Source organism: Phaseolus vulgaris, chromosome 3, assembly GCF_051622355.1.
Source record: "Phaseolus vulgaris cultivar YP4 chromosome 3, ASM5162235v1, whole genome shotgun sequence".
Lineage (NCBI taxonomy): Eukaryota > Viridiplantae > Streptophyta > Magnoliopsida > Fabales > Fabaceae > Phaseolus > Phaseolus vulgaris.
The window spans coordinates 6,525,003-6,540,795 of record NC_143500.1 but is presented as its reverse complement, the minus strand read 5'-3'; the positions used below and the strand labels follow the sequence as shown (position 1 = coordinate 6,540,795).

At 32.6% G+C, this 15,793-nt stretch overlaps 2 protein-coding genes across 2 annotated transcripts; one reads left to right on the top strand and one right to left on the bottom strand.

Annotated features, from left to right (window-relative positions):
- The first annotated feature begins 2,603 nt into the window (after positions 1-2,603).
- On the top strand, positions 2,604-6,915 carry LOC137806353 (uncharacterized). The gene is made up of 2 exons (XM_068606405.1): positions 2,604-5,908; positions 6,160-6,915. Exons 1-2 carry the CDS (start codon positions 3,013-3,015, stop codon positions 6,657-6,659), a joined length of 3,396 nt encoding a protein of 1,131 aa, XP_068462506.1. The 5' UTR covers positions 2,604-3,012; the 3' UTR covers positions 6,660-6,915.
- A 6,461-nt stretch (positions 6,916-13,376) lies between these two features.
- Positions 13,377-14,889, bottom strand: LOC150028641 (uncharacterized). The gene is made up of 2 exons (XM_090299514.1): positions 14,849-14,889; positions 13,377-14,169 (listed from the first exon to the last, which is right to left on the bottom strand). Exons 1-2 carry the CDS (start codon positions 14,887-14,889, stop codon positions 13,377-13,379), a joined length of 834 nt encoding a protein of 277 aa, XP_090155640.1.
- Between the last annotated feature and the right edge of the window lie 904 nt (positions 14,890-15,793).

The window sequence follows — 15,793 nt, the reverse complement described above, 5'->3', positions numbered from 1 at the left end:
ATCATGCAGATATGCATATATGCCTCCTGTTATTTTCAATGAATAAAAAAATATATATAAGTAATTAATAAATAAAATCCTTAGATACTATCACGCAATCAACAATAATATCTTTAAAAGTGTGTTTTTCTATATAATAAAATTATTATCCATATAGTGAAAGGATTATTTATTAATTATCTCAAACATTATAGATATTTTTTTTATTTGCATAGATAATCTTTTTCCTGCCACATGTTTTCTTATGCTTATTAAATCAGATATTAATACCTATTATGAAAATGTGATTTTTGTTGGTCCACAAGTGAGAAGAAACTGTAATGAATACATATATAGTTAAAAGTCAGATAAATGATTATGAATAAGTGTGGAATTAATAATAACGTTTCTTATAATAATTTTGTTTAACAGAACGTTGCAAGTGGTAACTGTAAAACAGTATAAAGTATAAACTGTTATCTTCTTTAAAATATTTTTTTAATTTTATTTTATTGAGAAATCAAATTATAAATTGTAAATTTTTTCTAACAAAAATTGTGATGAAAGAACGTTTAATATATTAAAAGAATCTTTAAATGCGTAATTATTAATAGTTATGTAAACATTAAACAAACAATTAATAGTAAATTATTGAGATATTTTAAGAACTTTTTTTTTTCATAATAGCATTAGAGCCTGTTGAATATAAAATTATTCCCAACTGATAGTTACACCTTTAATTTGTTTGGATTGAGTAACAAAAATTGAAGAAACAAAAAAAAAAAGAAAAAAAAAGTAAAGCAAATGTTGTCATTTAGATTAAGAAAAAAATAGTAAAAGTAAAAATAAAATGAAAGCTTGTAAACAATTTCATTGATGAAATAATTAAAATAAATATATTTATAAAATAACTAAATTATCTTATAATTATGAATTAATTTTTATTAAATATTAAATTATAATTTTATTTATTTTTTATTAATATTATTAGTTTGAAATTTTATTTTTGTTATTACTACTATTTTTTTATTATTAATCATTAATATTATTATCATATAAACTCATTTCTTTATTATTGTTATTATTATTCATTATTTTTTGTTTACTATTTTTATTATTATTATTTTATATAAATTATATATAGTCTCAATTATGTCTTAGAATTTAATTCAAGTAGAGATGTAATTCACCCTAAACCTTTTTCAGGAAGAGGAACAAACACAATTAATAGTGGAACAACGAAAATCAAAGGAGTAAAGAAAGTTAAGTTTTTTTTACAAATGGTTCCATTTACAAGTTTCAACAATAAATCAGAACTAAACACAAGTAAATGAATTCAAACATTATCCACATTATTAGCTCCAAATAGAGTTATTTCCATAGGATTTTTTTTTTCTAACTTTCACATTACAACTCCTTTTAATAATAAAATATTTGATTGTTGAGTAAATTTCAATTAGAAGTGGCAATACGGGCTGACTCACCTCGCATAGGTCTGTCCCGCATTTAATCAACAAAATGTGGATCAGCTTGGCCGGCTCCGCATAAGAAGAGTGCGGAATCATTTCACTAACTCACCCCGCATAAGAGGTAAACCTGCAGGGTCAACCCCTGTTAGAAAAAAAAAATTCAAAAATTAAAATTTCATTAACTATAAAAAAACTTATTCCTACTACTGAAAAATTAATTTTTTATCTCTATTTCAATTCATTCAATTAAGATAAAAATATAAATTCAAGTATGAAGGTTGTTCAAAGGTTTGATTAAAAATAATTAAGTTTTGTTTTGCATCTATTTTTCATATATATATATATATATATATATATATGTGTGTGTGTGTGAACGTATAATAATATCTTATCAAAGTTTTGCTACAAAATATTTTAATGAAGGTGACTAATTTTTTAACTATCCTATTGAAATCTCCTTTTTATATTATTTTTTATTAACAAATTTTAAATATAAGATTTTATTTAAAATTAATTTCTAAAGTCTCTTTTGCTTGTTAATCCTTTTCTGACCGGTGTCTGAAATTTCTGGTTTGTATGTATTTGATTAAACATAAGTGATTTATTTAGGTTGGTCAACTGAATTTGTTATAGTAGGAAGTTAGTGACAAACTTTTAGGAGGAGGGATTTTCGATGTGCGATTTTGTACATGGATCACCCTAAAGTGGTTTTTTTTTCATTGCTGATAAAAAAAACTAACTCTTTAAAATGATTAAAATAAAACCTTTTTTTTTATAGTACATTAAATTCAACTATTTTTAAATAAAATAAAATAAATGTCACACTCCAATAATGAATAAATAAATGGGTAATGAATAAATGGGTATGATTTATTCATATAACAATATAAGAATGATTATTCTAAAATTGAATAGGATAGATAATTCCTTAAATAGTAAATACTCTATTTTATGAAAGTTTTTTACTATAGACCAGTATAGCTTGAAAATACCAAAAAAACCATGTGTGATGGATGAGAAAGGAAGGAGACAATAATTTATTAAGAATTTAGAGAACTTTTCTTCTTAAAAACTTTTCACTAAAAATGAGAGAGGGTGTAAGAAAACAACTGGCCAAGACAGTAGCATGAGTGAAGACCAGAGCAATAAACAAAAGGCATAAATCAGATGTATGTGCAGTGCAGCCAAGCTCCAGAGGTATATAATAAGATGCCTATGTTCATTGCAAGAAACACCACCTGGCACACCCCCATTATTCTAATGCTTTTGCTTAGACACAAAGAAGCATCTTTGGTGTGGAGGGGTGGTGCTACTTCTGCAGCTGCTGCAGATTTTCTGATCTCTAGGCATTCAGTTTTATGTTATTTTATTCTCCTATGGTTTCTGTGAACTGCTCCTTTTAGCTTTGTTTTGGAAAGAGAAGTGCTACTGTGAGTTTGAGTTCAAAGCAAGAAAGCCACAGCATACACATTCTCACAAGGTTGAGTGAAGAGTGCAAAACCCAATGACTCAAACCCAAGGAGAAGAAAAGTTTGGAATTTGAGGCAAATGTTTCATTGTTTCAATGCTCAGCTCGAGGCAATCCTTGTACATCTCTTCCTCTTCTTCTCCTTCTTCTTCTTCTTCTTCATTCTTTTGTATCATTCTCCTCCAACTTACGCTTCTCTATGGCATTGCCTTCTCTGCCAATCATGAAGCCTCAACTCTCTTCTCTTGGCTCCATACTTCTGCATCACCACCACCTCCTTCTTTCTCTAACTGGAACATCCTTCATTCCAATCCATGCAACTGGACATCCATAACATGCTCCTCACTAGGCTTTGTCACTGAAATCAACATACAATCCATCCCTCTAGAGCTTCCTATACCTTCCAACCTCTCTTCATTTCACTCTCTTCAAAAGCTTGTCTTATCTGATGCTAATCTAACTGGAACCATCCCTTCAGACATTGGTGATTGCTCTTCTCTCACTGTCATTGACCTCAGCTCTAACAGTCTTGTTGGTTCAATTCCTGCAAGCATTGGAAAGCTCCAGAACCTTCAGAACTTGTCTTTGAACTCTAATCAGCTTACTGGAAGGATCCCAGTGGAGTTAAGCAACTGCATTGTTTTAAAAAATCTACTCCTTTTTGACAATCAGATAAGTGGGACTATCCCACATGAGCTGGGGAAGTTGTCACAACTTGAGTCTCTAAGAGCAGGAGGGAACAAAGATATAGTTGGGAAGATTCCTGAAGAGCTAGGAGAATGCAGCAATTTAACCGTGTTGGGACTGGCTGATACCAGAATATCTGGTTCTTTGCCTGCTTCTTTGGGTAAGCTCACAAAGCTTCAGACATTGTCCATCTATACCACCATGCTGTCTGGTGAAATTCCACCAGAGTTAGGTAACTGTTCTGAACTTGTTGACTTGTTCTTATATGAAAATAGTCTATCAGGGTCTATTCCATCTGAGCTTGGCAAGCTCAAGAAGCTGGAACAGTTGTTTTTTTGGCAGAATGGTCTTGTGGGGGCCATCCCAGAAGAGATTGGTAACTGTACAAGCTTGAGAAAATTTGATTTCTCCTTAAATTCTCTATCTGGGACTATACCTGTATCTGTGGGGGGTCTCTTGAATCTTGAGGAGTTTATGATTAGTGATAACAATGTGTCTGGTTCAATTCCTTCCAGTCTTTCAAATGCTAAAAATCTTCAACAGTTGCAAGTTGACACAAACCAGCTCTCAGGCTTAATTCCACCAGAGCTTGGTCAGTTGTCAAACCTCATGGTGTTCTTTGCTTGGCAGAACCAGCTTGAGGGAAGCATTCCCTCCACTTTGGGGAACTGTAGTAATCTTCAAGCACTAGACTTGTCACGCAATGCACTCACTGGTAGTATTCCTGATGGCCTATTCAAGCTCCAAAACCTCACAAAACTGCTTCTGATTTCCAATGACATATCAGGTTTCATACCAAATGAAATAGGCAGTTGCAGCTCTCTTATAAGGTTGAGGCTTGGAAACAACAGGATTACTGGTAGCATTCCCGAGACAATAGGCAAGCTAAAGAGCTTGAACTTTTTAGACCTCTCTGGGAACCGCCTCTCCGGTGTGGTGCCTGATGAGATTGGAAGCTGCTCTGAACTGCAAATGATAGACTTCAGCAGCAACAACTTAGAAGGTCCTCTGCCTAATTATTTGTCTTCACTATCAGCAGTTCAGGTGTTGGATGCATCTTCCAACAGGTTTTCAGGTCCTTTACCGGCAAGTTTGGGCCGTCTTGTTTCTCTGAGTAAGCTAATCCTAAGCAATAACTTATTTTCTGGGCCTATTCCTGCATCATTGAGCCTATGCTCAAATCTCCAACTGCTTGATCTTAGCAGCAACAACCTCAGTGGAAACATACCAGCTGAACTTGGCCGCATTGAGACTCTAGAAATTGCTCTTAATCTTAGTTGCAATTCACTCCGTGGAATAATCCCAGCTCAGATATCTTCTCTTAACAAGCTTTCCATATTGGACCTCTCACACAACCAGTTGGAAGGAGATTTGCAACCTCTTTCTGAGTTAGACAACCTTGTATCGCTCAATGTTTCTTACAACAAATTTTCTGGCTGTCTCCCAGATAACAAGCTTTTCAGGCAGTTGACATCAAAAGACTTCACTGCAAATCAAGGGCTCTCATGCTTTGTGAAGGATTCTAGCAAGACTGGTATGTCACTGAACGGAAATGAAGTAAGGAAGTCGCAAAGGCTTAAGCTAGCCATTGGATTGCTGATAGCCTTAACAGTAATAATGATTGTTATGGGGATAACTGCTGTCCTCAAAGCAAGAAGAATCATCAGGGATGATGATTCAGAATTGGGTGACTCATGGCCATGGCAATTCATACCATTTCAGAAGCTAAACTTTTCAGTGGAACAAATACTGAGATGTTTAGTTGATAGAAACATTATTGGAAAGGGATGTTCTGGTGTTGTATATAGAGCGGAAATGGACAATGGTGAAGTCATTGCTGTGAAGAAATTGTGGCCAACAACTATTGACGCAGAAGAGGCATTTAAGGAGGAAAAAAGTGGAGTTCGTGATTCATTCTCAGCTGAGGTCAAGACCCTTGGCTCAATCCGTCATAAGAACATTGTCAGATTCTTGGGGTGTTGTTGGAACAGACAAACGAGATTGCTTATTTTCGATTACATGCCGAATGGAAGTTTGAGTAGTATACTTCATGAGAGGACTGGAAATTCTCTGGAATGGGAACTTAGGTACAGAATCTTGTTAGGTGCTGCAGAAGGCCTTGCATATCTACATCATGACTGTGTCCCTCCTATAGTCCACAGAGATATTAAAGCCAATAATATTCTCATTGGCCTTGAATTTGAACCTTACATTGCTGACTTTGGCTTGGCTAAACTTGTTGATGATGGTGATTTTGGTCGTTCTTCCAATACAGTAGCTGGTTCCTACGGATATATTGCTCCAGGTTAGTGAGCCTTCCACACCAACTTGATTACATTCTTCTTCTGGATTTTTACTTCTTGTTTACATGCAAAAGTTGCTTCTATTCTTCTACATAAGTTAGTGTCTTATTGTAGGAAAACAAATGTGAAGAAATTGTAGGCAATAGTCTGTTTTAGAAAGCTTCACATAGTTGCTTGGACTTTAATGAAATCACTGGCTTCATTTCGTATCATATTTTAAATCTTTTAACATCTGACTTTGAAATTGTTTCAGAATATGGCTATATGATGAAGATCACAGAGAAGAGTGATATTTATAGCTATGGAGTAGTGTTGTTAGAAGTCTTGACAGGTAAGCAACCAATTGATCCAACCATCCCAGATGGTCTACATGTTGTTGATTGGGTGAGACAGAAAAAGGGTCTTGAAGTGCTTGATCCTAGCTTACTCTCTAGACCAGAATCAGAAATAGAGGAAATGATGCAGGCATTGGGAATAGCATTATTGTGTGTGAACTCATCTCCTGATGAAAGGCCAACAATGAGAGATATTGCGGCTATGCTGAAGGAGATAAAGCATGAAAGGGAGGAGTATGCAAAATTTGATGTGCTTCTAAAAGGGTCTCCTGCAAATAAAAACTCTGGTGGAGTTCTGCCAACAGCTTCGTCATCAGTACCAGCCATGCAAACTTTGAAAACAAAAAGCAATCACTCAAGCTTCTCTGTGTCTTCTCTGCTCCATTCATCTTCAAGTGTCAAGATGGGTTCCAAATGATGAAGCTAAGGAGAGCATAAGCATGCTGTTTTAGTCTCTTTCATTGTCAATGATCCTTGTGTTATTGTTCTTTACATGCTTGTAAATTATGTTATAGCTGAATTAAAATCAACAAATAGATCCAGAAACTACATGTGTGGCTTTTGGAGTATCATTGAAGTGTATCCAAATCAAAATAGCTTGTACTTAGTGATATCCATTTTCGAATTCAGATCATGTCAGCACAGCAATAAAATCCAGCCAGTGTTATAGCTGATGAACTGCCTAAAATTTTACTTCTGGTTAGCAAAACTGAATACTGTCAACACTTTTTTTTCTGAGTCATTGAATAGCGTTTCTCAAACAGTAAGGAAGAGCTTTTGCTTTATCAATTCATAACCTTCAACAACACTCTTTCTTTATCATTTTTATCTTTCTCTGGAACTTCTATAATAACTTTAACAACACTCTTGCTGTTTTAAGGGAAGTTGATGGATTTGAGAATAGATAATCCATGAATTTTTCATTAATCAAACTGTTCTTAGAAGATCCATTGGGAATATAGTCATTCCTTCGTATCTTCATTATTTTCAAACTACTCTTGCATCCTGTAGTACTAACAACAAAGTTAGATATCCCATAAAATCCTTTGTTTCTCTTAATAGACTTTCCCCTTGTTTTAAGCATGTTACTCTTTCAATTTATGCAAATTCTGAATCAACAAGCTATGAATTTTCTTCTCAACAAGAAGAGTGGAAAAGAGTCATGAATGATGAACTTTCAACCTAGCAAAAAGAATAATACATGGGATATTAACCTGAGAACAATACTTTTCACTATGAAATAAAAACCAAATTTTAGAGACTAAAATAAGTAGTTGCAATAGTAACTAAATTATAGACCATTTTAAAAATTAAAAAAAAATATTGGTTTTTAAATTAGTTTCTATTATTGTTAAATAGTTTCTAAATTGGTATCTAATTAGCAACTAAAGTTTTAACTACCAATTATTTAGTTTCTAAATTTGGTCTCTAAAATCTTGGTTGCTAATTAGATACCAGAAACTATTTAACAATAATAAAAACTAATTTTGAAACCAAATTTTTTTTGTAGTTTCTAAAATGGTCTCTAATTTAGTTATTATTGCAACTAATTATTTTGATATCTAAAAATTGGTTTCTATTTCATGATTTTCTTATAGTGTTGGTTGCAAGTAGGTCTATAACGTTGATGGTATTATAGTTGATGTGAAATCTCAATTTTTATTTCTAGAGCATAATTCTCAACTTTAATTTCCAATTCCAAAATGCACTAAAATCGTGAGGACAATTTTAGAATTTCAGAAATTGAGAGGGTGCAGGTTAAAATTGTTTAGGTGTATAAAGCACAACCTTAATTTGATAATATATTCAAAATGACTCCGCCCATTGGACTATACCAGGTCAATTTTGGACCAAATCAAATTATTCTGAAAAGGTCAACACTCAATTCAATACCCTTACTCATTTGTAATTAAACCTAATATTTAATATATCGTCTAAGATATAATAGAGAAATAACTTAACTAATCAAAATAAAATAGCAGATAAGAAAAAATGAATATTGGACTAAAGTTGTAGATTTTTGGGAACAAATGGATTAAAATCATAAAAGAAAACCAAAGTCACATAAAAAAATTGCAGTTTAACTTAATAATAATAAAAATATTAATTTTAGTTCAATTTAATTTTCATTTTAGTTCATCTTGCTGTTACATCTCGTGTTTCTATGCTTGCAATAAGTGATCATTCCTACTAAAAGTGTGTTTGAATTTACGTACATTTCCGATGAACATTAATGATCCACAAAACATGGATATTCACGTTAGAAGTACATTGGAAAGTTAATTTCAGTTCCAAAGAGATAAAAAGCACTTAACACAATCCGTTATATAATTAATTAATTAATTATAAACCCTAAACGCTTTGGAGCCCTAAACCGTTATATAATTAATTAATTAAACCGTTATTTAATTATATATATATATATATTATAAATTATTATTAGACAATAGGATTTGGTTTGTGTCAAAATACTACCGATGAGGTGGAGAAAAATATTTAAGTGATGGGGACAATTTTGTCAAGAAAAAATGATTCTTAGACAACTAGGTTTGGTTTGTGCCAAAATACAACTGATAAGATGCGACAGATATTTACGTGACGAGGACAGTTTTGTCAATTGGCCAAAACAGATAAGAATGAAAAAATTGAAAACTGTAAAGTGATAGGAAATTAATGTGATAAAAATAAAATTGTAAAGTTCAAAATTTATTCTTTCATGTTTTAAAAAAAATCATTTCAATAATTTTCTTTTAATAATATAGCAACATAATAAAATATATAATATTTAAATTTGAAAAGTTAAAAAAATAATTAAAATTTTGATATAATAAAATATATAATATTTAAATTTGAAAAGTTAAAAAAATAATTAAAATTTTGATATTATTAATTGTTAAGTAACTAATCTCTTAAAATAATTAAAGTCTTTCTATTCAATTAAACGAGACAAATGTTTGATAAAAAAAGTTCAAAACAATTAAAATTCAAAAAAAATCTCATAGTGTAGCATTTTCAAAAACTAACATTTTCAAATAAATTTATGTTATGATTTTAAAAAAAAAAATTATGTCATGATTCTTAAAAAAATCATTTATATAGAGCATATGAAAATCTATTTTTTTTCAAAATAAAATACAAATTAGAATAATAAAAGTCGTATGTTATTATTAATAATATATTTTATCAACCCAACAAATTTATTTATTTATAATTTATGAGATTAATAATTTTTAAGCATAAAAAAATTTGCATATTTAATGTCTATTTAAAATGATTCGAAAATTTAAAACCTTGAACATAAATGTTATAAACTTACAAAATAATTATATTATTAAGATAGTAAATTTTAATAATATTTTTTATTTATCATTTACATCCTTATTTTTTTCTTGTTAGAATGTTAATAGACATTCTTTAGAAGCTTTTCCTAAATTATCGCGAGAAATTCAGAAAGTTTAACCTCGTAAACTGATTAAACATACTCGTAATAATATACATTGCTTACATGAAAGAAAATAAAAGAAAGTATTAAAAAAAGAACAAAATGATGATATGGATTACGAAATTCAAAATCATTTATTCGAAAGGGTTTGTGTGCATTCATTTGTATTTGACAACCCTTTTGCTTGATTGTCATTTTTAGCACCACCACAAACCCCGTTGAGCTAAATATAAGTTATATATAGTCAATTCTACTCCAAGCAAATTAAACCAGTCATATTTGAGGGTGTTCCTTGTTTTGATGGTCTCATTAAGAAGGTAAAACCCTATACAAGGACTACCACTTATGCAAACATGTGAGCTTTGTGTTGTTCTTAGGCAGGATGGTGCATGAGGTGTGTCTAAAGTGACGAGACCAAGGTACAATTATCTAATCTCAATGTTAATGTAGTTAATCAGTGTAAGTGATGACATGTGTAGGAATAAGTGGTGACCCTAGCTACCAATTTTCTCCACAGTTAATTAATTTTAAAATTTTTATGGTTTGTGTTGTTCTCGTATAGGGTGGTGCAGTGCATGAGGTATGTGTAAAATAACCCCAGTGAAGGACACGAATGTCAAGTTCTCTTATATGACATTAATGTAGTTAGAGACAGTCATATTAAGTGGTGACCTATGTAGGAATAAGTGGTGACCTACTGCTCAGTTTCTACACAGTTAAGTAATTTTAGAAATTTTAAGTTTTGTGTTGTTCTTGTGTGAGGTGGTGCATGAGGTGTGTGTGTGTAAAGTGACCTCAATGGAAGACACCAAGGTACAATTATCTAATCCTAGTGTCAATTAGTTAGAGTAAGTGGTGAACTATGTATCAGTAAGTGGTGATCAGCTACCAACTTTCTGCACAACAAAGTAATTTTAGAAATTTTGAGCTTTGTTTTGCTCTTAGGTGGGGCGGCGCAGTGCATGAGATGTGTGTAAAGTCACCCCATTGGAGGACAAGATGGTCAAGTTCTCTAATGTGATTGTTAATGTAGTTAGTGACATTAAGTGGTGACCTATATAGACAAAAGTGGTGACCTACTACCAAGTTTATGTACAGTTAAACAATTTTAGAACTTTTAAACTTTGTTTTGTCCTTGGGCAGTGGCGTGTGTGTAAAGTGACCTCGGTGGAGGACACCAATGTCAATTTCTTTAATCTCAACGTTAATGTAGTTAGTCAGAATAAGTGGTGACGTGTGTAGCAATAAATGGTGACCTACTACCATTTTTCTGTACAACGATGTAATTTTAGAAATTTTAAATTTTGTTTTGTTCTTGGGTGGGATGGTGCATGAGGTGTGTGTAAAGTAACCTTAGTGGAGGACACCAAGGTCAAGTTCTCTAATCTCGGTGTGAATGTAGTTAGTCACAATAAGTGGTGACATGTATAGGAATAAGTTGAGATCTACTACCAAGGTTTTACACACTGATCAAATTTGTTAAAATATGAGGTTATTGTTGTTCTTGGAAGGGGTTGTACATGAAGTGTTTGTAAAGTGACCTTAGTGGATGACACCAAGGTCAAGTTTTGTAATATCAGTGTCAATTTAGTTAGTGACAGATAAACTAAGTGGTGACCTAGGTAGAAATACATGTTGACCTATTATCAAGTTTCTGCACATTGAAGTAATTTTTGAAATTTTGAGCTTTATGTTGTTCTTGGGTGGGGTGGTAGATGAGGTGTGTGTAAAGTGACCTCAGTGAAGGACACCGAAAAAAGTTCTCTAATCTCAGTATCAATGTAGTTAGTCACAGTAAGTGGTGACTTGTGTAGGAATAAGTGGTGACATGTTATCAACTTTCTGCACACTGAGCAAATTCCCGACATTTTAAGCTTACTGTTGTTGTTCGGGGTGATGGTGCATAAGGTCTGTGTGAAATGACCTAGTGGAATGGTGAATTTCTTTTATGTCACTATTATCGGTGTACAATTATCATAGTGGGCCAGTCGAACTTGTAGTTGTGTACAATATTTGTAATTTATGTTTTAGGTTGGACAATTTTATTAGTTGGTGGGTCTGTGTTACCAATGTTACATTGTTCAAAATGTTTAAAGTAATCAATTTCATTTTTCATGTGATAAATAAATTTCACATGTGATAAACAAACTTAGTTCACCTTATTTATCATTTTCCCTAACCATTATGCAACAACTAAGTCACAACATTCTAAACTGTTTTTGTGAATGACCAACACATTAACCTCAACCATACTCGAGTCCAATTGGTCAGTACTTCAATAAATAAAATCATTCATACTGAAGCTAATCACAATATGCATTTAAACATACAAAACAACATTTTGAATAAAATTATAACAATATTGTCAAGAAAGTATAATTCAAAAGTATACTTACGATAAATATTTATTTTATTTAACAACATATTCGACTAGGCTAAATTGAGATTGTAAGAATATGAAGATAGATAGATAGATAACACTTACTAAGTTGGAAGAATATTATTATTAATATTATTAATCTTAACATTGTTATTATTAATAATATTATTAAAACTAGTATTAATATTAAAATTAAAATTAATAATAATATTATTATTATAATTACTACTACTATTATAATAATAATTATTATTAATTAATGTTATTACAATTAATACTAATAATAATAATATTATTATTATTAATATTAATAATAATATCAATAATAATAATAAGAAATCAAAACGAAACACAAACTTTTTTTTTATCAGCAATGAATAAATAAAATTAAAGGGGATACTTCAGGGGTATCCCAACCCATATACAGTAACCAGAAGTGGACTTCCTATAACATCCACAAGCGAAACTCTCCTTTATGGTTGGAGCAGAACAACCTTAAAGTGAGAAAACCCTACCCAAAAAAAATAACCAACATCAGCGACCACCGATTACACATATGGTGAACGCCGCTTCATCGATCGGCGATCATGTTGACCTATGGAGAACGCCGCTTCATCAACCGGCGATCATGTTGATCTTTGCATACCTATGGCGACCACCGACTACGCACAAGGAGATCGCCGTTTCAACGACCGGTGATCATGTTGACCTTGTATAACTTCAGCAACCTCCGACTACACACTTAAGGAGAACGCCGCTTCGTCGATCGGCGTTCATGTTGACAGAACGCCGCTTCATCAACCGGCGATCATGTTGACCTTTGCATACCTTCGGCGACCACCGACTACGCACGCATGGAGATCGCCGTTTCATCATCGACGACCACCGACTACACACGCATGGAGATCGTCGTTTCATCATCGACGACCACCGACTACGCACGCATGGAGATCGCCATTTCATCGACCGGCGGTCATGTTGACCTTTGCATACCTTCGACGACCACCGACTACACCCGCGTGGAGATCGCCATTTCATCGACCTGCGATCATGTTGACCTTTGCATACCTTCGACGACCACCGACTACACCCGCGTGGAGATCGCCATTTCATCGACCGGCGATCATGTTAACCTTGTATAACTTCGGCGAACGTGGCGGAAATTTCCTCATACAAACCTTGCTGGATTTGAATCTGCACACATCAGTGAATACCTACAACATATCATGGCCCCTTCTTGCAACGTTTCCCCCTTCTTGCACATGTGGATTCCTTAATATACCAAAGGGAAAACTTAACCCTCATCACCATCACTAGTGGCAGTTTTGTAAGCATAGACCCGGATTAAGAATCCAGTCCGAAAAGGCGTAGTCAAAAGGAAAGACCCCATGTTTTAACCTTAGCCATACTGCCAACTGAGCTAAGTGGACAATTTCATCAGCATCAGCTACCCCTTGCTCAAAAACAATCAAGTTCCTTTGATCCCATATACACCGTACAATAGCAACCCAAAATCCCATCCAAATCTGGTTCTGATTGGCTGTGTAATGTGGTAGCTGAAAGCTCTCGAAGTGAACTAGAATGTCCTTATGCTGGACAGACAAAATTCCTATCCATCTAAGACATGAAGACCAAAGTCTTTGAGCAAGGACACAATCCAAGAAGATGTGTTGTGCCGATTCTTCAAAACCGTTACAAAACACGCAAGACGAAGAGGTGACTCCCAAACCTCTTCGAATGAGGTTATCAAAAGTTGGAAGGCGTCCAAGTAAGATCCTCCATGCAGTTACCAGGGCTTTGGGCATCGCTTTTGCTTCCCATAGACGAGAAAAGACTTCCTTTGAAGCGCCTTCATGCTGATGACATAAAATTAGGTGAGCAGATTTCACAGAGAAAGCACCACTCTGATCCCCACTCCAAACTAACGTATCCTCATCTTCTTTGCTCAAGGTCTTCCCTGTTATGAGGTTGTGCAGTTCTCCCTCCATAGCACTTTCCCAACTGAACCTAGCTCTTCTCCACCTTAACCGCCAATTCCAATATGAATCCTCCCAACTACCTACCTCAGCCACCGTCTTATCTTGGTCCAGAGATACGGAGAAAAGCCTGGGAAACAAGGAAACACAAACTTAACATGGAAGAAAAACAAAATGAATAAAATTTACAACTATTGAGAAAAGCTTAAAGAAAAAAAAAAGTAACAAAAGAAAAGAAAAGTCATAAAATAAAAGAGCAATGATATATGGACAACCCCATTTTTTTATACAACCACATTACAACTCTCAATACTATTATTTTAATACTTTTTTATATCATTTAATTACAAATTTACCCTTTACTATATATATTTATTTCTAAACCTATCACATCAAGAGTTGTATACAACTCCAATTCAAAATAAAATGCAAACAAAGAAGAGTTTCAAGAGTTGTATCTCGTTGCATCTATTATGCTGGTTTGTGCCAAAATACAACTGATGAGATGAGAACATATATTTACGTGATGGGGACAGTTTTGTCAAATGACCAAAACAAATATATATGTTATAACAAATTATTGAAAAGGCCACTGCGAAAAATACAAAGCAATATAATAAAAAAATGTAAATATGTTTCATAACTCTGCACTAAATTATAATTATTTTTTTTATTAAATTGAAATAATTTAAATTGTATTGACTTAATTACAATTAATATCTTTTAATATACGGTTATCAAAATAATATTTTAAAAAAATTATGTTAATTATTTTCTTATTATATCATAATTGAAAAAGGAGTTGGTACCTTGATGCGTAGCTGGTTCCAATTCCAGAACTTCTTCCCATTATTCAACCATCTTGGTACACCATTCTCATTCTAGTATTATATTAGAGTTATGAATTTAAGACGAATCTTATAAATTTCCGATCTTAAAGTTTATGTTTATATGATAATAAATTTAAAATTTTTGGATTTATACAAGACTCTTAATTAGTCATAAGAATAAAAGATTATTTTTATTTTGAATAAATATTTGATAATAATAAATAGTTTTTTAAAGCTAGAATTGTAAGCTATTCTTACTCTATTGAAAAAGTAAACGGTGTAGTTTAATTAAAAGAATATGGAGACAACACAAAACGACAGTAGTTTGAAGTGGCTGGGAACGTGAAAAGTACGTGCAAAAAGGAGATAGAAAACCAAATGTTGATCATGCCACGTTTCTATAACTATATGAGAAAGCTTATTCTATTGTCTTAATGGTTATTTTATTGCCACACTCTCTTCATTAGTTTTTTTTATTCTATATGTATGCTGGCATGGCGTGCCAACACTTTTTTCAGCCATGCATGATAGGGGTGCCAGCAAATCTCATCACATGTTTAAACTCATAATCAAAATATAATAAATTAAATATATTTTTCACTCGAAATTTGAATTTGATTTTTATTTTTTAGTTTAAATTTTATATTTATTGGATATTTGTATCAAGAAAAGTATTAGAGTGAATTGTTGGAGATCCCACATCGACTAGAGATTAAAGCCTTTTATGGTATATAAGTGGGTATAAACCTTAACTTTATGAGTTGGTTTTATGAGATTGAGTTAAACATGTCATTTTTTTTAAGTGATAAACGATTTTTCAGTAACCACTAAGATATTGAAATATTATACGTTAACTTATTACTATATATTTTTTATCAATAATAAATAAATATGAGTCATTTTAGAGGTGGTTCAATCCTTATA